At 43.0% G+C, this 27,722-nt stretch overlaps 1 protein-coding gene across 1 annotated transcript in view; it reads left to right on the top strand.

Moving 5' to 3' along the window:
• Window positions 1-26,655, top strand: part of CHST8 (carbohydrate sulfotransferase 8) — a 571,556-nt gene extending 544,901 nt beyond the window's left edge. Inside the window, exons 4-5 of the mRNA XM_033942547.1 lie at window positions 14,154-14,185; window positions 25,387-26,655. Coding sequence (XP_033798438.1) covers window positions 14,154-14,185; window positions 25,387-26,523 — 1,169 coding nt within the window. The 3' untranslated portion in view covers window positions 26,524-26,655. The remainder of the gene's footprint in view (window positions 1-14,153; window positions 14,186-25,386) is intronic.
• The last annotated feature ends 1,067 nt before the right edge of the window (window positions 26,656-27,722 follow it).

Raw genomic sequence — 27,722 nt, 5'->3', positions numbered from 1 at the left:
CTGGCTCTCGTTTCCTCTTCTTTCCACCTTTGCTGATATGTAGAATACATCTGGTCTGGCTTCCATGACAGTATTTTTAAATAACATCCACGCCTGGTTTACAGTCCTAACCTTTGCAACTGATCCTATGGCTGGTATAAATACACACACCTAAAATATATACGAGTTGTTCTGCTGTTCTAGTTTTCTCTAAAGCAGTGGTTCTTAAACCTATCCAGGGGCCCTCCAGCCAGTCGGGTTTTCAAGATATCCCCTCCATGCAACATCTCTCCCTTCCTCCCCATACACCATCTCTCCCTGCCCTCCACCCTATGTCAAACATTTATCCCTCTCTTTTCTCCAAGCTTGTCTCCCTCCCTTCTACCATATGCAGGATTTCTCCCTCTCACCCCTTTCTACATCTTTGTTGCACTCCTTTCCTCTCCTCCATCCCATGTCCAACAATTCTTCCTCTCTTCTCCCCTGTGCAGCAGCTTTCCATCCCTCCCTCCTATCTCCCTATGCGGCAGCTTCCCATCCCTCCCATCCCCCTGTGCAGCACTTCCTGACTGATCCTCCATGATCTGATATACCGTCAGGTTTCCTAATTCAGCAGCAGCAGCGGTGGATGGCTAGCAGACAAAGGATCTGGACAGGCTTGTTCACGGTCTGCCCTGCCAGGGCTTCACTCTGCTGTGTCATCAGGCCGCAAACAAACCTGTTCAGAGTCTGCATCTTCTAGCCATCCACTGCCTCTGCTACTGCTGCTGATTTAGGAAGCCCTGGAGATATGTAAGGCCTCACCAGGGGGACGGCTGTTCACTGAATCGGTGAGTCCAATTTGGGGGGGAGGGGAAACGAATCAATTTGAATTGATTCACTGAAGTGAATCAGAAAATTGATTTGAATCGGAGAATTGGGCAGCACTAGTAGGGACCCCTAAGGTTCTGCCTTGCTAGAGCAATAGAGACCTCTAGTGGCTTTATTAAAGTATTACACTATAACCCTTGTAAATCCCTGCAGTTTCCAGAACAAGGGGAAGGTTCTCCATGCCAGTGAGGTAACAAAGATGTCTTTTGGAAGGAAACTGGAACTGTAATCTTTGTCTCTGGTCTGGTTCACCCAGCTACTGCACCAGATGGCAATAGGTGGCCAGCCCTCAGGAGATTGTTATCTGCTCCATATTTTAAGGCTGCTGGTTCTGTTTTCTTGGGTCAAGACATCTACTGACAGACAGGTCCACAGATGCTCAGAAGAGGAACCTGTGCACCAAGAAGGAGTCTACCTCTTGCTGCAGAAGGGTGGGGGATTCCCTGAAAAGAAGGAGTGAGGGTATCTGTATATTTTTGTCTGCTCTGCTTATTTTGAACATTGTTTTACATTTGTCACCCTTTAATTTTAGTAATAATTTAAAAAAAGATCTGGTTCAGAATTGAGTTACCAGATGTCCAAATTTATCTGAACATGTCCTCTTTTTAGAGGACTGTCCAAGCGTCCAGATGGCTTTTCAAAACCTGTCACTTTGTCCGGGTTTTGAAAAGCTTTCAGCTTGGGGCCGCATCGGCGGATGTGATGCAGTGATATCACATGCATACGCGCATGCATGTGATGTCACTGCATCACATCCACGCATGCACAGATGCCTTCCAGATGTGGCCCAAAGAGAAGAGATTTGTGTGGGGCTGGGGTTAGGGGACAGAACAAGGCAAGGCTGTGGGGACGGGGAAAAATCTGTCCCTGTGTCATTCTCTAGCCCAGAGTCACAAGGATTTAAGTTCCCCAAGTTCTCAGTCTACTGCACTAGCCACTTGGCTACTCCTCCAGAACATAAGATTTGCCATACTGGGACAGACCAAAGGTCCATCAAGCCCAGTATCCTGTTTCCAACAATGACCAACCCAGGTCACAAGTACCTGACAAGATCCCAAGGAGAAAAACAGATTTTATGCTGCTTATCCTAGGAATAAGTAATGGATTTCCCCAAGCCATTTTAATAATGGCTTATGAACTTCTCTTTTAGGAAATTGTCCAAACCTTTTTTAAACCCTGTTAAGTTAACTGCTTTCACCACATTCTCTGGCAATGAATTCCTAAAAGTTAGGAGCATTGTTATAGCATATGCCCGATCTGCACAAGGAAGTACAATTCATGATAGGAAAGGCAGGAAATGAGAGGGGATCAGGAGATCGCTATCCATCTAATCTTCTAATTGTCTACTTATCTACCTGCTGAAGTCTATGCCTCTGTTGCCATGAAAGGGACTCAAAAGTGACATTCTGATATGAAATTATTTTCATATAAGTGTTTTTTAAATCAAATTTTAAATAAAACTTGAAACTTGAAGTGGAAGTCTACAGAAGCACTAAAAAGGTATGAGATCTAAATATACCAGTATTGAACACTCCCCCCTTCCCCATGAACCTTAACACCTAAAGTGAGTTCTCTTTACAAGAAATGTAGAAATTTGGTGAATCGGTCCAATCCTCTAGGGACACAACCAGGTTACTCTTCACTGTCAGGGTTATCTGAGAAAATTCCAGTTGAATTAAAGAAGTGGCAGTACAAATGTTCAGCCTGTTGTCAAGGATAAGTGTAGGTCTAATCCACTCCCTGGTACACTCGTACAGTATATCTCAGCCATGCAAGGTTACACTTCCATTATATTGTTATGGAAATCATGACTAATGTGTGGGTGCTTTTAAAAATTCTTCTTTTCTTGTACTAAAAGCTTTTTCTTGCACTCAGGTTGCATTTACCAATAGACAGAACACGATTCACTCCTATTACAAAAGAGAAGAGACATCTGTTCTCACAGGGTCAGGAACATCTGCTCTTACACCATTGCTGACTTTTCTAGTGAGAGGAATGCCCCACCTTACACACCACAGAAGTTTTAAAACGCTTCTGCTTTCTTCCAAAGGGTTGGAGAGCTGATAGTTTACAATGATACTTGTTGCTGGAAGACTAGACTGTGTAATAAAACTGTGGTTTCTGTTTCATGATAACAGGGTAAGAAGACAAAATTCTACGTTAGAAGAGTAAACATAAAGTACTTTTAGCTGCATATGATTTCAGTGGGCAAAAGTGGTTAATTGATTTTCTTGAGTTGTTTGGTATATACAGTTAGTTACATTTGCTATATTCAAGGGGTACAGAAGAGAGGCACTGCATAAATTAAGTGTGGATTCCTCTAATTCTAAAATACTGTGTGCATCTTTAGTGGATGCCCCTTATCCGCACCTGTCCCTTCCAGAGTCACGCAGAGTACACGCAGATCCAAACTGTTGCCAATGCCAATAATTGATTGCTGTTGCCCAATTATTGGCATTAGTAGGATCATTAATCAATTACATTGTGGGCATAAATTGGGCATGCACCCAAATTTGCATGTGCAATTTTCAGCACCACCTATAGAATCTGGGGGTTAATGGGTACAATAACTGTAGTATTGTACACTGTTTAGAGACACTTGTTTTGATAGATGGTATATCAAAAATAAAGAAACTTGAAACTTAAGTTAACGTCATGAGATTTGTGATAGACTTCCTGCAACCTCAAGTGAGACATGAGCGTAGGAGCTTGATGTAGGTCTTCAAATATAATTTCTATGGAATAAAGTGAAAAAGTTGGCATAAAAAGCTAATATGAAAAAATGTTTAAAAGGTAAGACAGAAGCAGTGGGGTAGCAAGGGTGATAGGTGCCAGTGGTGGGCGGGGTTGCCCATCCCCATCCTCTTCTCCACCCCCCCCACCTCCACCTCCACACGCTCCCCACCCCCTCCTGCTGTGTGCGTGCCACTTCCCTTCCCCCATACCTCTGTAACATTCCTGGCGCAAGCAGCAACCCCCAACCTGCTGTCATGCCAGCATCGTCTCTTCCTCTGATGGCATTTTCTAGGTGCCTAATTTACACTTAGGATCCAAATCTATATATGGCACTTAAAAATCAGCATCCCAAAAAATTAGCATTAATCACAATTCTGCAAATGGTGATCCAAGTTGGGTGGTGTTTATAGAATAGCATTTAGCACTGGCATGAGGATTTACACCAATTGAAACCCGGTGTATATCCTTGGAGCCTAAATTAAGCACGGATTTGATGCATTCTGTAACAGTATGCACAAATTCTTGGAGCACTCATGACCCTCCTTCCATGGCCACGCCCCCTTTTCAGATCTGCACGTATGAATTTACATGCGCTTAACAAGACAGGCATTAAATTCTAATTATTACCAATTACTATTAGCGCCCTATTTTCAGCATTAATCGGCTTGTTACTCAATTAAATTGTGCACTTAAATTAGGCACATGCCCAGATTTGTATGCACAATTTTGTGAGCTATATATAGAATCCAGGAATACAATAAGAGAAATTGAGTGCATAATTTAACCTATTAGGGCTCCTTTTACAAAGCTACAGTAGCAACTGCTGCTGCGGTAATCATTCCTACACCCATAGGGATTTTATGGTTGTCGGAACATTTGCCGCACAGAAGCCGCTACCTTGGCTTTGTAAAAGGGGGGTTAATTAGCTTCCAATTGGCATTAATGACCAACTATTAGCTCTAATTGGTCTTAGTGGTATTAATTGATACTAATTAGCAGTTACACATGTAACTGCAATTAGTATTCTATAAACTGCATTCACAAAAGCCATCGTGTGCAACTGCAAAGTTATGGGCACGGGCAAGTCAGGAGCATGCCTTGCAGTTATGCTTGCAGATTATAGGATTCTAGCATTTGCATACCTAGTTGCCTACAGTTACGTGCAAGCAATTATTCCAGCCTTTGAGCTTGCGTAAGTGTTTGCCCCAAGTTAGGCACATAAATGCAGACTTACACTACTTTCTATAATGACAATTGTACATTCTAGAATCTGTGCTTAGCACACATCATCCTAGCATCTAACTTTAGGCAATCAATACACAATTATTCCCTAACAGTTCCCAAAGAAATAACTCAGCAAAAAAGTAGATATCAAATTAATGGAGCACACCTCCCATGCAGAGTCTTCACACTGATATCATGCAGCTGTTGTACTTTGTATTTAGAATAATTGCTATCACCCATTTGCTGTCCAAAATGCTAGATGTTTCATTCAAATCATAGTTACCAGATACAAGGGCCCATCTTAGGAGTCAGCACCCAATATAAAGATCATTGCAGAGAATATGCTGAAATTGTCCACCCAGTGTGCAGCCAAAAAAGCAAATAAGACCAAGAATATTATATTGCTTCTGTATCGCATCTTGAGTATTGCGTTCATTTCTGGTCCCTGTATCTCAAAAAAGATATAGCGGAATTCAAAAAGGTTCAAGGGGGAGTGACCAAAATGATAAAGGAGATAGAGCTCTTCTCATATGAGGAAAGGCTAAAGAAGGGCTCTTCAGCATGGAAAAGAGATGGCTCAGGGGGTATATGATTCAGGTCTACAAAATCATGAGTGATGTAGAAAGGGTAAAAGTGAATTGATTTTTTACTCTTTCAATAATGACTAGGGGATACTTAATGAAGTTACATGGAAATACCTTTAAAACAAATAGGAGAAAATGTTTTTACACTCAATAAATATTTAAGCTCTACAACTTGTTGCCAGAGGATGAGGTAACAGTGGTTAGCAGGAAAAGTCCATAGCCTGCTACTGAGACAGACATGGGGGAAGCCATGGGGGATCGGTAGCATGGAATGTTGCTACTATTTGGGTTTCTGATAGGTATTGTGACCTGGACTGGAAACAGGATACTGGGCTAAGTAGACCATCGGTCTGACCCAGTATAGCTATTCTTACTTATGTTCTCATATTCATGTCGTATGCATCATTACCCCAGTTTGAGATATGTATTGAATAATGGTCTAACTTACCTATGCTTGACTCCCAGGGATGTAGCTTCCAGTTGAGCAAGCCTGGCAAAATGTCCAGTGTTGCCCACTGGTAGAGGCAGCCTGCTGCTGGACCTAAGGCAGTTTAGTTTTAGAAAAAAATAAAGTCTGAGGTGAGTGTGGCACACACACTACACTTACGTCTAACAGTGCTTCCTACCTCACCAACCATAAACAACAAGATCATTGTGATTATTCTGATTGTATTACACTATCAAAAGGGTAGGGTTACCAGACGGTCTGGATTTCCCCGGACATGTCCTCCTTTTGAGAACATGTCCGGTGGTCCGGACGGCTTTTCAAAACCCAGCAGTTTGTCTGGGTTTTGAAAAGCCTCCCCTCAATCGCGTTGGGCAGGAAGCAATCCACGCTTGCGCGGATTACCTCCTGCCCGACCAAAGAAGGCAGCGGGGGTGGAGCTAGGGCAGGACTGGGCGGAGTTAGGCAGGCCTGGGGGCAGGTCTAGGGTGGCCGGATTTTACAATCGTAAAATCTGGCAACCCTATAAAAGGGAGTATCTCAGGGCTCGTCTTTGTCTATGATATTACGGGTCTTATTTTCAAAAAAGAAAGACATATAAAAAGTGGCATAAACGGGCAGGTGGACGTTTTTCTCGCCAAATCCTTCCAACCTGCTATTTTCAAAACCTATTTTCTAGATGAATATCTTTGCTGTTCATTTGTTGTCTAACTCTCAAGGGGGCATAATAGAAATATGGTGTGGGCAGGATTATGACTTAGATGCTTTTCTAAGCAAAAATAAAAAAAGATGATGTGGGAACAAAATAGGCACATGAAGGGACAAATTTCAATCAGTCCAATCAGCACTTTATGCACATGGGACTCAACACAAGCTATGTTTCAGCAAAATGCCTTCAAGAGTCCAATCAATATCAAAATATCCACAAAACTGTATGTAAAAACAAAATGAGAGATTTGTCTTAAGACCTTCGCTACGCCACTGCATGGAGTAATGTAATGTAATGTAATTTATTTCTTATATACCGCTAAATTCCGTTAGGATTCTAAGCGGTTTACAGAAAATATTAGAAGAAGAAGAATAGCCTAACAGTTAGTGCTGTAGCCTGAGAACAAGGGGAACAGCATTCAGTGCCCACTGAGGTGACGGGACTAAATTGCGCGAGACAACAGCGCGCCGACAACTGAGCACAAGGTTGATGGCGCGCCGAAGAAAAACATTATTTTAAAGGGCTTTGACAGGGGGTGTGGGGGGGAACCCCCCCCCACTTTACTTAACAGACATTGCGCTGGCGTTGTGGGGGGTTTGGGGGGTTGTAACCCCCCACATTATACTTAAAACTGAACTTTTTCCCTAAAAAACAGGCAAAAAGTTTGGTTTCAAGTATAATGAGGGGGGTTACAACCCCCCAAACCCCCCACAACGCCAGCGCGATGTCTGTTAAGTAAAATAGGGGGTTCCCCACCAACACCCCCCATCGGAACCCTTTAAAATAGTGCTTTTCTTCAGTGCGCCGTCAATCTTGTGCTCAGTTGTCTGCGCTCAGTTGTCAGCGTGCCGTTGTCTCGCGCGATTTTGTCTATGAACCCCCACTGCAGCTCCTTGGGACTCTGAGCAAGTTCCATAACCTTCCATTTTCCCAGGTACAACATAAGCACTTGCAGATAATATGCAAACCCCTTTGAGTGTAACCACAGAAAAGTAACTTATCAAACCCTGTCCTGTTTCACAATCCTTATATCATGCTCCATTTGAATCAAGTGAGGGACTGGTTTCAAGACAATGGGTTATCGCTAAATATGAAAAAGACTGAAGCAATATTGGCCTATACCAACCTTCATCACTCCTTTCCTCTTTCTTTACATTTGTACAACTTACAAGATAGAAATAATGATAGTGATCTCTAAAGAGCCCATGTATTGTAGCACCTCGCAAAAGATCTTTGAAACTCTGTATTGTAACATCTCTACCGAAGCTCATGCATTGTAACACCTTTACTGAAGCTCACGTAAACCGCTCTGAATTGACTTCCCAGTCCTTAGCGGTATAGAAGCTCACAAGAAACAAGAAACAATTTAGGAATTATTTTAGCCTGCTCTCAGCAGTAAGTCAGTTGAGTGCAGAAACTCCCTAATTGTCCTGTTTGTCTGTTTTATTAGATTATAAGCTCTACTAAGCAGGGACTGTCTATTGAATGTTTTAATGTACAGCGCTGCATAGGTATAGCAGCACTACAGAAATGATTAGTAGTAGTAGTAATAAAGAATCTGACCCTGCATCTTTTCACCAGAGAAATATCATTGATTGAACAGTACAATTAAAGGTTTTGGACCTCTTCTACCCTGGAAGCTTAGATCCTTTTAGGCTGTTATGTGGTATATAAAGTTCTTAATAAACATATAGAGGATGAATCCTAAGGCAATAAACTGAGTGTGAAGTAGAATTACCAGACATCTGGGAAAACCCAGACAAGTCCTGTTTGTAGGACACACCGACAAATCCATACAGGACAATTACGCCTCGACAAATGCACCCTGACAATTGCGTGCACAGACAAGTGCGCGCAGGACGATGCTGCCCCGTCAATGGCGCCCCGTGAAAAGCGCACACCAAGTGGATATCTGGAAGGCCCTGATTCGGTCAGACTCCTCAGGCTCCATCCCTTGGCGCCTCCCAAGGGACGGGGCCTGAGGAGTCTGACCAAATCAGGGCCTTCCAGATATCCACGTATGTAAAGGGTTCCCATAATCATGATGTAAACCTTACCCTAACACTAGATACCAAGTGAATATTTTGAGTTTAGTGGGGGGGTTCCCCCCACCCCTCAAAAAGACAAAATAGTATCCAATTGTCAGAGCGCATTTGACAGGTCACCTCCTATTCAGGGCGTGCATGTGTCGTGTGCGCAATTGTCGGGGTGCATTTGTCAGCGCGTAATAGTGCGCGCATTTGATGGGCCACCATTTTTAGAGGACTGTCTGGGTGACTGGATGGATTTTTATTTAAAAAACAGCAGTTTGTCCAGGTTTTTAAAGAGCGCTTGAGCTCAGGGCCATGTCTGAAATGCCTCGGAGCATGCACAGACGTGCTGCAATTACATCATGTGCATGTGCGCATGCGTGTGATGTTATCATGCCACATCCGTGCAGGTTCAGAGGCCCTCCAGATTCGGCCCCAAGCTCGAGGAAAGAGAAGAGAAGGGGTTTGTGTGGGGTACAGGGCCAGGGTGGAATGGGGCGTGGCTGGAGCAGAATGGGATAGAACCAAGGCCGCGACCATATGTCCATTTGTTGGTTCTATGAAATCTGGTAACCCTAGTTTGAAGCTATTTCAGCAATATCCTGCAAAAGATAAATGGAAATAATTGAAATAATTAACAAAAATGTTACTCACCAGCGGTGGGCAAAACCACTAAGATCTACATGAATCAAAACAGGGTGGAGAAAAAGCCTCAAGGTAAACATTTCATAGACAAAGGCACGCGCCGACAACTGAGCGCAAGACGGAGGCGCGCGCCGAAGAAAATGACAGTTTTTAGGGGCTCCGATGGGGGGTTTTGTTAGGGAGCCCCCCACCTTACTTAATACAGATCACGGCGGCGTTGTGGGTGGTTTGGGGGGTTGTAACCCCCCTCATTATACTGTAAACTTAACTTTTTCCCTGTTTTTAGGGAAAAAGTTTTCAGTAAAATGTGGGGGGGTTCCCCTACACACACCCCCGTCGGAGCCCCTAAAAACAGTTATTTTCTTCGGCGCGCACCTTTGTCTTCCGCGGTTTTGACCTGACACCATTGAAGACGCCGGCATCATTCACTCTTCATCGACGTGTAAACATTCTCATCACAGTAGCACGAAGCTAATGAAGCCAGCGAAAGAGCTACTGAAATACTCCAACAAGGCCTTGTTTCACCAATCTATGGCTTCCTCAGAGATTCACATCATATTCCTTTTTTCTTCTAAACGTGCACATCCAATAGATGAGTCCTCAGTCCATTGTTCTCCATATTTTATTAATCAGGGTCCCAGTATTCAAAGGATTCATACTCATAACTTTTCAACTGAAAACTTAGCATTTAGCACACGCTAATTCCACTAACATGTGCTAGGCTTTAGTAAAAGGGCCCTTAATTTTGGAGTCTTAACTTTAGGAGCAGGGCCTGCATCAGTGGCGGGCAAACAGGACAACTGCCCTGGGCTCTACTGCTCCAGGGGGCCCCTCTGGGTCGCGATGTCCTTCCCTGCCCTCTACCCCGTTCTGATGCCTCCCTTTACCTTTTAAAATGCAAAGGTGTTTCTGGCATAGCAACGATTCTGTAGCACAGCTCACGTATTCCTTGGCACTGTTCAACTGCTGTGGTCTACTCCCCTCTGATGCAACTTCCTGTTTCCACTTAGGCAGACCGCAGCAGAGAAACAGTGCTGAGAAATCTGCAAGTAGCGCTAGAGAATTTGTGCCACGCTAGCAACCCCTTTGCATTTTAAAAGGTATGGTGGTGGGGGTTCTTTGGAAAAGGGTGGGGAGAAGGGAAGGATATCACAGCCCACAAGGGTCCCCCTGGAACAGCTGATTTTTAAATGAGGAATGCTGGATGAGAGGTCATGTGGTAGACTTAGGGGTGGGGAGAGGAAGGGATGATGGGAGGGAGGACATTTGGTAGGTGGGGAAATTGGGGGTGGGAGCAAGGAGGAGAGGAATTGAGGGCCTCCTTCTTAATTTCTGCCCTAGGCCCCAATCAGCTCTGTTTAGGAGCTCAGCTTTTTTGGAATATCTGACCCAAGTAATATTGCAAAGGAACTACCGTGTTTTCCCGAAAATAAGACACTGTCTTATATTAATTTGGGGTGTAAAAAATGCACTAGTGTTTATTTTCGGGGGATATCTTATTTTTTTATGTATACAACGATCATCTCTCAACCATCCCCTTGTGTAGCATCTTTCTATCCCTCCCTCCCATCCCCCTTCCCCCTCCCTCCCTGAAAGCAATTTCATTGTGTTGCGTTAAATCTAATCTAATTTAAGCATTGTTCATTATATTTTTTTATTTCTTTTATTTATGAATAACTATAGGATACAAGAGGGGGATTATTTGATATAGTTTAGAATTTGATGATATATTAATCAATCTTTATTCATTTTTGAAGCTCCCAGTAAGTGTAACATATAATACAATCATTTATACTTAAATCACACTTAATATAACAAGTTATGGGGAGGAAGGGGGGAGAAATGATTGTTTTCTGTATTAATTGTGTAGTTAAAGTGCCTTTTCTGTAATGTTTACATCTAAATTAATTGTCTGGCATTGGCAAAGTTTGAAAATCAATAAAGATTAATTAAAAAAAAAAAGCATAGCAAGGGTGAGAGGCGCCCCTCCCCCACCCTCATCTCCGCCTACCTGCTCTTTCCCCGATACCCCCCGCCATGAGTAATAACTTCAGTGTCTTCCCTATAAAATAGAGCTTTAAATGGTTAACAAATAAACAAATTACAGATCATCCTTAAACAAACTGAATTTCAGATGTCATAACATTTCTGAAATAAAAAAAAGTCTTGAGATCTTTGTGAACAGATAATACATGGGCTTTTCTAAGGTAACTACAATACCAAACAGCTCCAAAGTATAAGCCACTTACCTGTTTACTGTAATGGAAGCTTGTGCTGAAGTGTGTCTTGCACCATTTTGACAACTTTTAAAAGACTTACACTCAGTGTTTGGGGTGTCGCAGTCCAACTAAAGTTAGCATTTGGGGCTAGAAATCCCAGGACTTGAAGTGGGTGATCTTCACTAATTTTGGAGTGTTGTACAGATAATGCAAAACCATTCCCCCTGTGCAGCAAAACCCCGATGACTCTGCCAAACCATCCCCCTGCGCAGCATTTTTTCATCTCTCCCTCCCATCCTCCCACGCAGAACCCCAACAACCCTCCCACCCCAAGGCTGACATACCTCCGTTCCAAACAGCGGCAGCAGCAGCACTAAACAGGCTGCTTCACAGCCTTTCCCAGCGGGGCCTTCCCTGTGCCGCATCATTGATGACATCATAAGTGATGTGGCAGAGGGATGGGAAGCTGAGTTGACGTTTCTATGTTGACGACTCGCAAATTTACCTCTCCAGGCCCAAAATTTCTATGGGAATCCCGGCCCGAGTCTCAGCCTACCTGGCCAGCATTGCTACCTGGACGTGTTGCTGCCATCTAATATTAAACATTCACCATTTTATCCACTGTGTCTGTCCTAATTAAATTGTAAGCTCTTTTGATAGGGGAACATCTCTTGCATGTTTAATGTACAGCACTGCGTGTGGTAGTGCTATATAAATAATAAATAGTAGTAATAGTAGTATTGGAGGTATAGTTTTATGTATCATGTATAACTCTTTGTAGCATGTATGGTTCTATGTATAATTCTATGTGATATCCTGCTTGTAACCTGCCTAGAACTCTGATTTGTGAGAATTTGATGGGGTATAAGATTGCACATAGCATAACATATCGCTCACTAGTTAATTAAAACTATTTAAGTGGTATACATAAGAATATAAAACCCCACTCTAACCCACTAACCCCCAATCTCCATCCCAACCAAACTAATTAACTTACAGTACCATGATTACTTCAAGATCTGGCAAAACAAAAACAAATCCATCCTACCGCTCAAATGGCACTATGAGACTTCAATTATTAACTGTTGTCCAGTTCTGAAGGTCAAAAGGACAGAAAAATCATAAAGGGAATCCAGAAAAGGGCTCCCAAAATAGCACAGAGCCTCCATAAAAAGGCCTAAGAAATGAAATTTAAGGACCTAAGAACGTATACCCCAGGGGAGAAAGAGGAGTGACAGGACAGAGATACTCCCCACTCCCCCCCTTTTATGAAGTCACGTTAGGTTTTGTTATCAGCGGTCATGGTGGTGTTAGCTCCGACGCTCATCGAATTCCTATGAATGTCAGAGCTAAAAGCCTAATGCGGGTTCATAAAAGGGGGGGGGGGGTAAAAATACTTGAAATCCATAAGTAATGCTCAGAAAATAAGGTTTTTTTCAGTACAATAAGAATTCATGAACAAAGAGCCACAACATCAGAACCTAGTGAGAAAGACTGAGGATCCACGAAAGCAAATATTTCTGTTCCATTTGATTCTCTAGATTTATAAACCACAGAATTGCAAAAGGTCCAAAGCAGCAGATAGCATCATATCATATTCCTAGTCATTCATTTACAAATGTCAAACATAAAACAATACCACGATGGGGCTTTGAGTATGAATGAGGAACTTTGGAAATAAAAACCTTTTAAAATTTTCAGAAAATTAGAACAACCAAAGGGAAGTTATTTCAAATTAAAACAGATTTATACATAAAACCGCAATGAAAAACATTTTTAAAACATGCACTTCCAGAGAATGCATTGTGGTGAATAAACTGAACAGTTACCCCAGTGAGGACAAAAATGGTATCAGAGTTAAAAAAAAATGTGAGGAAATGAAGAGGAGCTCTGGGGTACTGTAGCAGGATGGAAAACTGGTTAGACTAGTTAGGCCTTCTGGTTCTTATCTGCTTGATATTCTGTTTCTTAAGAACATAAGAATTGCCGCTGCTGGGTCCATCATGCCCAGCAATCCGCTCATACGGCAGCCCCTAGGTTGAAGACCAGTGCCTTAACTGAGTCTAGCCTTACCTGCGTGCGTTCTGGTTCAGCAGGAACTTGTCTAACTTTGTCTTGAATCCCTGGAGGGTGTTTCCCCCCTATAACAGCCTCTGGAAGAGCGTTCTAGATTTCTACCACTCGCTGGGTGAAGAAGAACTTCCTTACGTTTGTACGGAATCCATCCCCTTTTAACTTTAGAGCACGCCCTCTCGTTCTCTCTACCTCGGAGAGGGTGAACAACCTGTCTTTATCTACTAAGTCTATTCCCTTCATTATCTTGAATGTTTCGATCATGTCCCCTCTCAGTCTCCTCTCTTCAAGGGAGAAGAGGAGTTTCTCTAATCTCTCACTGTACGGCAACTCCTCCAGCCCCTTAACCATTTTAGTCGCTCTTCTATGGACCCTTTCGAGTAGTACCGTGTCCTTCTTATATACGGCGACCAGTCATCATTCAAAATACAAGTGACACATAATGAAAATATCTAGCATGCCACGTAAATATTTCATGCAAGTACATATGCCAAAGAGTGCAAGAAGCGTATGAATAAGTGATTCTTTGCATTGCTAATTGCTTTTTTTAAAAACTGTTAATAGTTGTTTACATCATATTATTAACTGTCACAATACAAGTGGTTACAGTTAGTAATTTTCTGCATTTTTTCTTTGCAGGTTTTAACATTGGACTAAAGACACCAAAAAAGGTATGTTTCAGGTGATGAGTTCAGGAGCTATTCTGCAAAGGTGCATTGTATCATCTCTCTGTAGAAAGGGAATTACAGAGCCTGGCATTATAACAGAAGGTAGCATATTCTGCTTCAACATAATTTTAGGAAGATAGAAAGATATATCAACGTTTATACCCTGGGGCACTAGTTGTACTTATTACTGTCTGAATTTGATCAACCATAAATGCTTGGCTTCATGGTGGATGGCTAAATTGCAAATTACTAGGAGATACAGTAAACTTTGCACAAAAAAAAATGCATATTCAGTGTGCATATGAGCATGTGTGGTTTGAAGAGTTAAAGGATTTTAAGTTTTTGGCTCTCGCTTAGTACATTGCAGAAATATTGCTCCATCTAGTGGATGCCGATCCCTTCACAGTAGCTTTTAAAGCAGTTATCATGCTTTGGTTAAGTTAAAGGAGTGAATCCTGAGAGATTAAAAAGAAAAATAATCTGGCCCTGGTTCTCACTATTTCATTGGGAGGGCACTAGCTACAGGTTTATTATTATTATTATTATTATTATTAGGTTCTTATATCCCGCCATACCCAAAGAGTTCTAGGCGGTTTACATTCGTTACATTAGGATCCGGTCTGAACCCGGATTTACAAAAAAAATTTTTTTCGGAATTGCAGGTAGCGCGGAAGGAGGCACAGGTTTATCGTAGTTGGGTTAGAGGATAAAATGGAGGGAGTGGGAAACCAGAAGAGGGGGGGGGAGAGGGAGGTGGGGGTGGGGGGGGTTGGAGTGTATGCGGGGAGTAAGGACTAAGGGTCTTGTTCGCGGAAGAGGTGTGTTTTGAGAAGTTTTCTGAAGTCTAGGTAGGTCGGGGCCTCTAGCATCATTTGGGCTAGCCAAGGGTTCAGCTTGGCCGCCTGGAAGGCGAAGGTTTTGTCGATGAATCTTTTGAGCTGGCATGATTTTATGGAGGGGAAGGTAAACAACTGGATTCTGCGGGATTTCTTGTTGGTGCAATACATATTGAAATGTGGGGAGAGGTATTTTGGTGAGAGACCAAATACTGTCTTGTAACAGATGCAGGCGAACTTGAAGAGGACTCGGGATTCGAAGGGTAGCCAGTGCAGTTGGTGGTAGAAGGGGGTGATGTGTTCCCATTTGTTCAGGCTGAAAATGAGGCGGACAGCTGTGTTTTGAATCAGTTTTAGTCTTCTGGTGATTTTCTTTGTGGAGCTTAGGTAAATGATATTGCAATAATCCAGTATGCTGAGGATAGAGGATTGAACTAATAGTCGAAATGCAGTGTCATCGAAATATTTCTTTATGGTACGGAGTTTCCAGAGTGCTGAAAGGCCTTTCTTGACAATGAGGTCGGTGTGATTTTCTAGGGATAGATGTTTGTCAAGCGTGACTCCTAGTATTTTTAATGTTTGTTCGAGTGGGAAAACCAATCCTTTCACCTGGATTGTGGTGTCTTTGATTTTGTCTTTGGGGGTGGCTAGAAAGAATTTTGTTTTGTCTGGGTTGAGCTTTAGTTTGAAGGAGAGCATCCAGAGTTCTATCTGGCTGAGTATGCTAGTTATGTAGTTGAGAAGATCCTGGGATAGACTGGTTAGAGGGATGACAATTGTGATGTCATCTGCATAGATGAAGAATTTGAGCTTAAGTTTGTGAAGGAGGTTACTGAGGGAGGCGAGGTAGATATTGAACAGGGTGGGGGATAAGGGGGAGCCTTGTGGTACACCGCAGGAGTTCACCCAGCTGTAGGAGAAGTTGTCATTTTTGTGTACCCTGTAGGATCTGTTTCGTAGGAACCCTTGGAACCAGCTGAGTACCCGGTCGGAGATTCCAATGTGGGCCAGGCATTCCAGGAGAATAGTGTGGTCAACTAGGTCAAACGCACTGCTTAGATCAAATTGTAAGATCAGGGCGCTGGAGCCCCGACTGAAGAGTATGTGCAGGTGGTCTAGTAAGGAGGCGATGATGGTCTCTGTGCTGTGGTCCGTGCGGAAGCCCGATTGATTGTCGCTTAGGATATTGAATTTTTCCAGGTATGCGGAGAGTTCTGCTTTTACTGCCCCTTCCGCGATTTTGGTGAATAGTGGTATGTTAGCTATTGGTCTGTAATTGGAAGGTGCGTTGGAAGAGTCCTTTATGCTTTTTATGATTGGGGTTATTAAGATATGTCCTTGTTCTGGAGGGAAGTTTCCTGCGGATAGTAGGGAGTTGACCCATAGTAGCATGTTTGCTTTGAAGTAGATCGGAGCCGTTTTCATCACATTTGGGGGGCAAGTATCTAGTTTGCAGAAGGATTTGGTGTATTTGTTATAATATTTGTTGAAGGTTTTCCAGTCGATTGTGGTAAATTGGTTCCAGTTTAGGTCGGATCTAGACCCTTGGTCTGGTTTAGCTATGTCGATGTCAGGGAGGATGGGAAAGAGCTCCAGTGGGTTGGTCTTGGTGGGTAGTGCTGATCTTAGTTTTAGGATCTTGGAGTTGAAGAAATCCGCTAGGGTGTTGGCGGTTAGTGTTGAGTCTTCCTGGTTGTTAGTGAGTGTTTCAATGTTGTAAAGGTTATTGACGAGTTTGAAGAGGTTGCTGCTGTTGGATGTGGTGTTTCCAATTAAGTGTGAGTAGAATTTTTTCCGTTTTTCCTTGGTAAGGTTTTTGTAGGTTTTTAGTTTGAGTCTCCAGGCAGTTCTGAGTTCCTGGGTTCCTGACTTTATCCATAGTCTTTCTGACTTTCTGAGGTCCCTCTTTAACAGTAACAGCTCTGTGTCGAACCATCCCTCCTGATTTGTGGTTCTGATGTGGCGGGTTTTTGAAGGGGCTATTTCATTTAAAATGCCAGAAAGTTCTTTTTCACCCAGAGGGTGGTGGACACATGGAACGCACTTCCGGAGGCTGTGATGGGCCGGAGCACGTTACAGGGCTTCAAAGAAGGTTTGGATAGGTTCCTAGAGGATAAAGGAATTGAAGGGTACAGATAGGAGTAGCGGTAGGTTATAGGGATAGTCTGGGACCATTGCTCAGGCAGTGAGCCTGATGGGCCGCCGCGGGAGCGGACCGCTGGGCGAGATGGACCTCTGGTCTGCCTCAGCGGAGGCAACTTCTTATGTTCTTATGTTCTTATGTCAAGGTGGCAGTCTTTATTCACCCTTTGAATTAGCATCCCATAGAAAGAGAAAGTGGACGAATATGTCTTTGCATGCAGGGGTCCTTTTAGCAAGCTGGTCTTAGCGTGCCCTTATGCAAGTTTTTCCTGCATGCTAAGGTTCATTTTTCCCACAGCCAAAGAATGACCAATTTTCAAGTTTGTGAATGGTCATGTGCTGTAGGTTCATAATCAGTGGCGTGCAAGACACCAGCGCGCCGACAATCCAGCGCAAGAAATAAGCGCGCCACGGGAAAACTTATTTTTAAAGAGCTCTGACAGGGGTGTTTGGGGGGGATTTGGGGGGTTGGAACCCTCCATTATAGAGAAAACGGAACTTTTTATGATTTTTGGGGGGAAAAGTTCCATTTTCTCTATAATGTGGGGGGTTGCACCCCCCACACACCCCCCCCCCCATCGGCAGCGCGAACACTATGCAGTAAAGGGGGAGTTCCCGCCCACACACCCCCCCCCGTCAGAGCTCTTTAAAAATAAGTTTTCCCGCGGCACACTTCTTTCTTGCGCCGAATTGTCAATGCGCTGGGGTCTGGCGTGCGATTATCCCGTCACCTGTGATGTGTGGTGCAGTGGTTAAAGCTACAGCCTCAGCACCCTGAGTTTGGGAGTTCAAATCCACACTGCTCCCTGTGGCCCTGGGCAAGTCACTTAATCCCCCCATTGCCCCAGGTACATTAGATAGATTATGAGCCCACTGGGACAGACAGGGAAACATACTTGAGTACCTGAATAAATTTGTGTAAATCGTTCTGAGCTCCCTGGGAAGAATGGTATAGAAAATTGAATAAATAAATAAAATTAACAAAGATTAATGAATGAGCACTTACCACCACCCATTTTGTAGGTAATAAGGGCTCATATGCTAATCCTATGCTAATAGATGCACTAACTGATTAGTGCCGAAACATCCACTCACTGGCCCCAGACATGCCCCCTCCACAGAAAACATTAAAAAACTTCTTTTGTGCAAGCTGCCAAATTTACTTCAGGACAGAGAGGCGCGACATGATCGAGACATTCAAGTATCTCACGGGCCGCATCGAGGTGGAAGAAGATATCTTCTTTTTCAAGGGTCCCGCGGCAACAAGGGGTCATCCGTGGAAAATCAGGGGCGGGAAACTGCATGGGGACACCAGGAAATTCTTTTTCACTGAAAGGGTGGTTGATCGCTGGAATAGTCTTCCACTTCAGGTTATTGAGGCCAGCAGCGTGCCTGATTTTAAGGCCAAATGGGATAGACACGTGGGATCTATTCACAGAGAAAGGTAGGGGAGGGTCATTGGGGAGGGCAGACTAGATGGGCCGTGGCCCCTATCTGCCGTCTATTTCTATGTTTCTATGACACCTGAGCTTATCTCATGGTAGGCCATTTTAAAATATGTTAGCATCTAATGCAGCTTAATAAAAGGGCCTCAAAGTTTGTAACATTAACCTTAGTCTTTTATTTTCTGAGCTCTGGCTTTCAATAGTTATGCCTCAGCTATAACATAAGGCCCATTTGAACCTTTATCATATTAAGAGTGTGTAAGGGTGAGATTTAATTTGTGAACCTAGATCAGGCCACTCACCCCCTCTTCTATTAAACTGCACTAGCAGTTTGTAGCTCAAAGAGCCACGCTGAATGGCCCGCGCTGCTCCCGACGCTCATAGGAACTCTATGAGCTTCAGGAGCAGCGCAGGCCATTCAGCACGGCTCACTGCGCTAAAAACTGCTATCGTAGTTTCGTAGAAGAGGGGGTCAGTTTATCAACAAAGGGCATAAATTATGTTTAGAAGCAGGAAAGACCAATCCTAGCTCCGTTTATAGAGATATTTAATAGAATATGAAATGTATGGACAAGTTTTGGACAAGTTCCTGGAGGAAAAGTCCATAGTCTGTTATTGAGAAAGACTTGGGGGAAGCCACTGCTTGCCCTGGATCAGTAGCAAGGAATATTGCTACTCCTTGGGTTTTATCTAGGTACTAGTGACCTGGATTGGCCACCGTGAGAACGGGCTACTGGGCTTGATGAATCATTGGTCTGACCCAGTAAGGCTATTCTTATGTAACATTTCACCTTATGGGTTTACTATGAGAGGTGTAGAGAAATGGCTAGTGCTTAGACCAGCAGGTTGAGGACCAAGGAAGTCAAGATTGAAAGAACCTCCTTTCTCCCACTGATACTTCTGTAGATCTTGAACAAGTCAGTTCTCCACAGCTCAAGTACAAACACAAAAGGACTGTAAGTCTCTTATGTAGGAAAATATCGACTGTACCCTGTACATATAAATAGCCTGGCGCTTGGATATGGAGTGGCAGGTACTCAAATCCAAATACTGGAATAATGAAACACTTGTAGTTTTGTATCAGCCTTTATCCTTGTCTACAATATACATCCCAAATTTATTTAAAAATGTATATACTGTATATTATCTATACGGTTTCCATAGTAACAAGCATAAAATGTTAAACAAACATACATAGTTCAGTTGTTAAAAAACAACACTCTTAAAAATGGTCGATAAACATCAGAAGTATTCAAATCCAGTTTGAATATAAAATTTCAACTCAAAAAAGCCTTCACAAATAATTTTTAAAAAAATTTACTTCATTTATTTTATCTTTAGCTAGAGCTAGCAAGGAAGCTCATTACATTTTCTTCCATGACATAAAAAAACATTTTAATTTAAATTACTTACATTTTCAGCAGGTTGCCCGAGACATGTAACAAGCAATGAAACTATATATATATATATATATTTTTTTTTTTTTTAATTTTATTTTTATTTATTTATTTATTTATATCAATTAGCATTAAAAATCAGTATATAAAACTCAATGATCAGCATTTTAAATACAGCGTATTGTTCAAACTGATAAACAAATATTTAGAACATGGTCAGAGCCATATGAGGTAGTTTTATAAAGTATCACACAAACCCAAATGAGGAAAAAACAACACACAAGGAACTGATTTCAAAATGTTTACTATTTCTGCCATTCCTGCGTGCTAAAGCCTTTCTACTGCAGTTGGAAAATGTACAATTTTCCATTTTCTGAATAGCCATGTGCTAATGTTGCTATTAGCACGTGGCCATTATCAAAAATGGATGGATCATGCCACTGAGTTGGCCACTGATTCATGACAACATGCACAGTGAGGTTTTATGGGAGAGTACAAGAGTGGTTTGCTATTGCCTCCAATATGATGCTGCTGCCCAATATTGGGCCCCTCAGTCTACAGCACCTGATATTACCAGGTGGTCTCCCATCCAGGTATTAGAGAGGCCTACCCTGCTGAGCTTCTGATAGTAAGAGCGGGCCTACTCAGGACAGCCAGGCTGTAGACTACATGAGCCCTTACCGTCACCTGTAATGCAGGCGGTAAGGATTCACATGCTAATTCTGTACTAATTAGTGTGTTGCAATAACGATGAGCTAACTGATTAGCACAGAAATACAGACTCTCCACCCCAAGCAAGCCCCCTTGGCCAAAAAAGAAACAATATTTTATAGTGCATGGGTAGCAAGCACACATTTGAAATTTACTGTAGGACACGTTAGTGCACCCAACGGTAAACCCTTTTAAGCTGCAGCAAGCACATTAGTGCATCCTGCAGCTTAGTAAATTGGCTTCTATGTGCAAGCATGTGTGCGTATGAGCAGTGCAATAATGAGCTAACTTGGTACTTGGGGCACCTCGGTGGAGGTACCTGGTATTGCTGCCTTTTGTGCCCCTTCCTCTGATGTGCTCGTCCCTGCCACCCTGGCATTGCTGTGCCCCCCCCCTCCCCATGCCTCTTCAAATCTTCAATTGCAATGATCAGGTTCTTCTACCTGCTGCTCACATTAGCTTTGCCTTCTTTCTGACATCACTTCCTTGTCCCATGAACAGGAAGTGACATCAGAAAGGGGGGGATGAGGTCAGTGCAAACAGTAGGTAGGAGAACCTGTTTGCTGCTGGTGAAGATTTGAAGACGGGGGGGTGGGGGGAATGCATTTCACAGACTCCTCCCATTGCCACTTTCTACCTATAGTCAGAATTAAAGTAGAACAAACATGAAGCAATATAGTGCTCTTCAATAATGAAGTTCCTCTTCAAGGCCAAAGAGCAGTCAGCCAGGCCTGGAACCCATTCTCAACACCTCATATTCACATAGAGAAGACTCAGGACCATGGTCTGCTCTTAGCAATAGGTCCCAGGATGGGACATATTATTGTGAGGATAGTTTCCATATAGAAAATAAGTATAGGTAACAAGCAACTTCCTGAATAATATGTAAACTGTACTCTGCCTAAAATTGCTGGTTTTCTCCTTTAGCTGTTGTTTCTTTTGAAAGATGAATAATTTTAATACAAAGGAACTCATGATTCATGTTAGTGCACAAACTCTCTATGCAGCTACAGTATTATATATAGACATTTAGGGCCAGATTCTCTAAATGGCACTCAAAAATAGGTGCAAAAAGATTGACACAAAGTGATTCTATAAAGGCTGTGCACCCAGGGGTGCCCAACGCGTCGATCGCGATCGACAGGTCGCTCGCTCAGGCGACCCCAGTCGATCGCAGAACGGGTTCCCTTCTTCCCTTCTCTTTTTTCCCCTCCTGACTGGCCCGCTCCTGAATTCCGCTGCTCAACATTTAAAAAAAAAAACAAAAAAAGGCTTGGAGAACTTATGCTCCGGGGGCTAACATGTGCTTGTACCGGCTTCCCTCTGAAACCGGAAGTTATGTCCGGGGAGGGGGAGGGGGTAAGAAGGGAAGCCGGCACGCACATGTTAGAGCCCTGTTCGCGGGCTAAAGCGGGAGACAGGTCAGTGAAGCTTGCGATTTGCTCTTCTTGCTGCCAAGTCCTGCCTACTTTCTGTTTCCTCAAAGGCAGGACCCGGCAGCATTTTTCCCAAAATGTCGATCTTGGGCCGATCAGCCTTCCTCTTCCCGACCTCAATTGTGCCGTCGGAGAGGAAGTTCTGGCCAGCGGAACTTCCTCTCCGACGGCAAAATTGACGTCGGGGAGAGGAATGCTGGTGGGCCCGAAGCAAGGAGAGCTTGGCCGGCGGCGGGCGGCTTTGGGGGCCTGTTATCCGATGGCAGCGGCAGAAGCAGTGGCTTGTGGGTGGGCAGGGAGGGAGAAAGAGGGCAGGCAGGGAGACAGAAGGAAAGAAGAGAAACAGAAAAAAAGAATGGGGGCATGAAGAGAGAAAGAAAGAGAGGGCAAGGAGAGAAGAAGAAAACATTGGGGGGGGGGAATGAGGTCAGGAAGAGAGGAAGCATACAGGCTAAAAGAAGGGAAGAAAGATTGGATGCACAGTCAGAAGAAGAAAGTGCAACCAGAGACTCATGAAATCACCAGACAAGGTAGAAAAAATGATTTTATTTTAAATTTAGTGATCAAAATGTGTCTGAATTTATATCTGCTCTCTATATTTTACAATATGGTCCCCTTTTACTAAACCGCAATAGAGGTTTTTAGCGCAGGGAGCCTATGAGCGTCGAGAGCAGCGCTGGGCATTCAGCGCAGCTCCCTGCGCTAAAAACTGCTATCGTGGTTTAGTAAAAAGGGAGGGGGTGGGTATTTGTCTATTTTTGTATGGTTGTTACTGAGGTGACAGTGCATAGAGTCATCTCCTTTGACCTCTTTGAAAAAACCCCAGAATAGGAATGATAATTAACAATTGTATGCGTACAGTGTGCGTTGTGTTTTTTTTTTTTTAATTTTATTGTTGGTAGATCATTTTGACTTGGTCATTTTAAAAGTAGCTCGCAAGCCCAAAAAGTGTGGGCACCCCTGCTTTACAACATCACACTTAGTGCCAATTCATGTACCCTAATTTTTGGCACCAGGCCTGCTCAAACATGATGTAAATGCTAGTGCCCAAGTTGGGAATACTGAGTCATTATTCAGTAACAAGCACAACTTTTTGAAATGCCCCCAATACACCTATGCCCCTTCTGTGGCCACACCCCCTTGTGAGATGTATGCTATGGGATGTATGTACCCAGCATTATAAAATACAGTAGATTCTCTGTTAACCGGAACTCTCAAGCAACCAGCCAAAGAAATACTGTAATACTTTAAATAAAAATGAAAATAAAATCAATTTCTGATGGAAATTTAACTGTAAACTTGGCAGTCCACATCTGAGTATGCCCATGCTTTGCCTACCACATGTACGGCTGTTTGTCTGGAACAGTTTATGGTATGGCATAGTATGGGGTATAGTATTAGTTATGCCTGTTTTTTTAATAGCAACTCTCGAGCAACTAGAAACTACATTTATCCGGTATCTACCAATCCCTATGGGTGCCAGAAGTGGTGCAGTAAGGGGGGGCGCCATGTCAGTGGGGGTGCCGGCACCTCTCTGCCCCGCCACACCACACGACACTAGGCTCACATCATCCCTCCCCCCCACCCTATATCTCTGTAGATCTTTGCTAGTGCAAACAACTTCTCTTGCCTGTTGCTCACACTAGCCTAGTTCCCCTCTGAATCGCTTCTTGGTTACGGGGCCAGGAAGTAACGTCAGAGGGAAATCTAAAGGTGGCGCGAGGAGCATGCTGGAGAAGCCACTCGTGTTGCCGAAGATTTAGAGGGGCAACAACACCACGGGTGCCTCCTACCCTTACTACGCCACTGGGTGCCGGTTAACTGAGTCTACTAGAGCATGTACCAGAAGTATGTGCAAATCCTAATCAGTGCCAAATAGCGTCTATAATTGGTTGTTAGCACCTAATCATTGACGGTTAAGAGTTTGTTAGTCAATTAAGTTGCACACAGATCTCAGGAGCGCACCCAAATGTGGACACCATATATAGAATCTGGGGGTTAATGCATTTGTATGTTTAAATGTCTTAGCCTAGACTTCTTGTAGGATATTTTGTATTTTGATGACTTTTCCAACAGAAGCAGAGGGAACACCTGGGTCAATATTGAGCTGCCCACCAGCCAGCGTATTTGTAACACAATGACTGCTGCCAGCTATTTAAGCCTGGATGTTCAGTGCCAGACCATATCCAAGCATTGGCATTTAAGTTCCAGGTTAGCAGTGATACCCAGAGGTCATGTGACTTCAGTCCATATTCAGTGCCATACTTGCATAGCTAACTGGAGAAGGAAAGAACAGCTTTTGAAGTGGTCGTACTTGCCCAGTCAGCTCTGCAAGCAGCAGCACTGAATAACTCCTGGCTGTACCCAGACTTTGCTTTAGGATCACCGTGAAGGAGGAAATATTCAGAGGCACTGCCTAGTTAAATGCTGCAGAATAGCCTCTCCTGACCCACCCAGGGCCCGATGCTGTAAATATTGCCCCCAAAAAATCAGCTCCAACTAGCATGGCACTTAGTGCAGTTCTACAAGGTGCACGTACCTTTTATAGAATCGTGCTAAGCGTCTGTGCGTCACATAACTTTTAGGCGCACCCATTCAGGCCAGCTAAAATCAGGCCTAAACGCCTGTGCCTAAGTTGTGCATGGATTGGGCATATTCAATAACACTGCGCCTAACTTTTAATAATGCCCACAATCCGCCCCTGGCCATGCCCCTTTTCAAATATGCGCACTGCAACTGGTGCATATTTTTTAATAAGAAAACAAAAAATTGTGGAGAGTCGATGTGGAGAATTGATGAGTTTGAGACAAACAAGTAATCCACATACAAACATCTAGGGCTGGAACCTCTAGAAACATATGAACCCTACACAGTCCATGTTTCAACACTATTGTCTTCTTCAGGGGTCCCTACTGTGTCTAAAAGTGAACTTGTGGATAAGAACAACGGGTCTCTACTTGAAAACGACACGCTCAAAACAACAAAGTCGTGCTCCAAGCTCATTTTCGAGCCTGGGAGCTTGGAGTACAACTTTGTCATTTCGAGCACATCGTTTTCAAGGAAGAGACCCCCCCCCCTTACTACATCACTGCGTGTGTGTGCGCGCACACAAGCACCGCCTACTGTATTTCATAGTACAGCTGAGCTTATATGAATGGATATCTCTACAGTTTCCCATTTAAGTTGTTAACAGCAAGTACTTTCTGTGTGAACAATGTGTTATGTCTTTCCTCTTAGGACGGTACATCAAGCAATCAAGATGGAAATATGATGGAAAAGGCTGCTGATAAATTACTGAAGATAAACCAGATGGGATCCACCTACCCACTCCATAGGCTGCCAGTTATGACCTCAGGCAGGAGGCAAAGCAACATCAGATTTCTGATAACAGATAATGAGAAAAAACGCATCAAAATGAATCCTATTAGACCTTACAAGCAGAGAAAAAGGTTTCTGATTAAGAAGAACCCTATCCTAATTGCTATGAATAGCTCCATTGTCAGCTTCTCTAGGCTGAAGGATGATGGGAGAAATGGTAGCTGGAAAAGGCTCTATGAAATACAGAGAATTAGAAAGAAGTTAATGCAAGATGTATGTTCAAAATACAAGAAAAGCAGTAGAATAATCTCTCCTTACCATGTTTCCAGAATTTTTGTGGAAGATAAACACAGACTCTTGTACTGTGAAGTACCAAAAGTGGGCTGTTCTAATTGGAAAAGAGTGTTAATGATTCTTAATGGATTAGCTTCCTCTGCCAAGGAAATAGAGCACAATACAGTTCATTTTGGAAACCACTTGAAAACATTAGATGACTTTGATCAAAAAGGGATCTACCACAGACTCAAAACTTACACTAAAATGCTTTTCGTTCGGGAGCCTTTTGAGAGGTTGGTGTCTGCCTTTCGCGACAAATTGAAGAATACAAACAAGTATTATCATTCTGTGTTTGGCAAAGCTATCATTTCTAAGTATCGTAGAAATGCCACCAGAGAAGCATTGAGCACAGGGACTGGAGTGCAGTTTAAAGAGTTCATTCAGTATCTCCTAGATGTCCATAAGCCAGTGGGCATGGACATTCATTGGGATCTTGTGAGCAGGCTGTGCAGTCCATGTTTGATAGACTATGACTTCATCGGAAAGTTTGAAACCATGGAGGAAGATGCAAACTTTCTGTTCCATTTAATCGCGGCACCCCACAATTTGACTTTTCCTCAGTTTAAAGACAGGCATTCAAATGAAGCGCGAACGACAACTAGTATTGCCCAACAATATTTTGCACAGTTGTCTTCTTCTGAAAGACAGCGGACTTATGACTTTTATTATATGGATTATCTGATGTTCAATTACTCAAAACCCTTTGAAGACTTATATTGACTTAGCCAGGAAGTTGTTTGTGTCCCGAGTTCATTTTTATGGGCTGTGACTTGATCTTGGTTCAGTGACGCCCTCAAGTAGTTCAGTTTCTTCTCCCTTTTTCTAAAAGCGATTAGCAAATTCAAGTTGCTCTACTCTCTTTTTGTACAAGAAGTGTGAGATCTAGAAAGCAAAGTGAATAAGCAGGGGTAAACCAACCCCTCCTCCCCCCCAAGATAAACTGTATATTTGCAGGTTAGCACTTTTAGAAACCTTTTCCAATAAATAAGTGTCTCTGAAAGCCTTGGAGTTAATTAAGGAGAAAGGTAGGGAAAGGGATTGGGACTTGTATACTACTTTTTGGTAGTTATACAACTAAACTCAAAGTGGTTTACATACAGGTACTTCGAGCATTTTCTCTATCTGTCCTAGTGGGCTCACAATCTATCTAATGTACCTGGGGCACTGGAGGATTAAGTGACTTGCCCTGGGTCACAAGGAGCAGTGTGGGGTTTGAACCCACAACCTCAGAGTGCTGAGGCTGTAGCTCTAACCAGTATGCCACACTCTCCACCAATAGAAGTATCATGGGTTTATATGGCTACTTGGTATTATTACTGATTCAGATGGGTCAATGAAAACATGTTATCTCTGGAAGCAAAATTTAAAAAAAAAAACCAATAAGTTTGAAGAAGATGGAACATAAACAACTTAGAATATTTCTTGGTAGTGTCACTTCAGCTCCTGCACTTATCAGACGGCATATTTCAATGCTTTTCTATTATATCACCATTTCAAATCTTAGGTGGCCTTTTACTAAAGGGTTTTTAAGCCTTAACACATGGGAAAATGCTTACCACAAGAGGCGTTAATGCATTTTGCAGTAATTTCCCCCTTTCTGTGTGCTAACCACGCATTGTTTTTTTAAATATATTTTGGAGGAGGTGTATCAGATGGGGAATGGACATAGAAGTGTTATTCAGTTAAGGACCCTTTTTGCTAAGCTGTGTTAGGCGCCAACACACACCTAATGCACTTTAAAATGGCATAGCGTGGGATGCACTCAGACATTCTGCAGTAACTGCCAAATATGCATGTACCAACCGCATTCTAAAAAAAGATTGGGCTTCTTTGTTTTTTATTTTGGAGGCTGAATGCTGATTAGTAAAGAAGTAAAGCAACCAAGGAGTTTGGCAAGGACAATGGACTTACAACAGAAG

Source organism: Geotrypetes seraphini, chromosome 4 (genome assembly GCF_902459505.1).
Source record: "Geotrypetes seraphini chromosome 4, aGeoSer1.1, whole genome shotgun sequence".
Classification (NCBI taxonomy): domain Eukaryota; kingdom Metazoa; phylum Chordata; class Amphibia; order Gymnophiona; family Dermophiidae; genus Geotrypetes; species Geotrypetes seraphini.
This window is presented reverse-complemented; position numbering and strand designations above follow the sequence as displayed.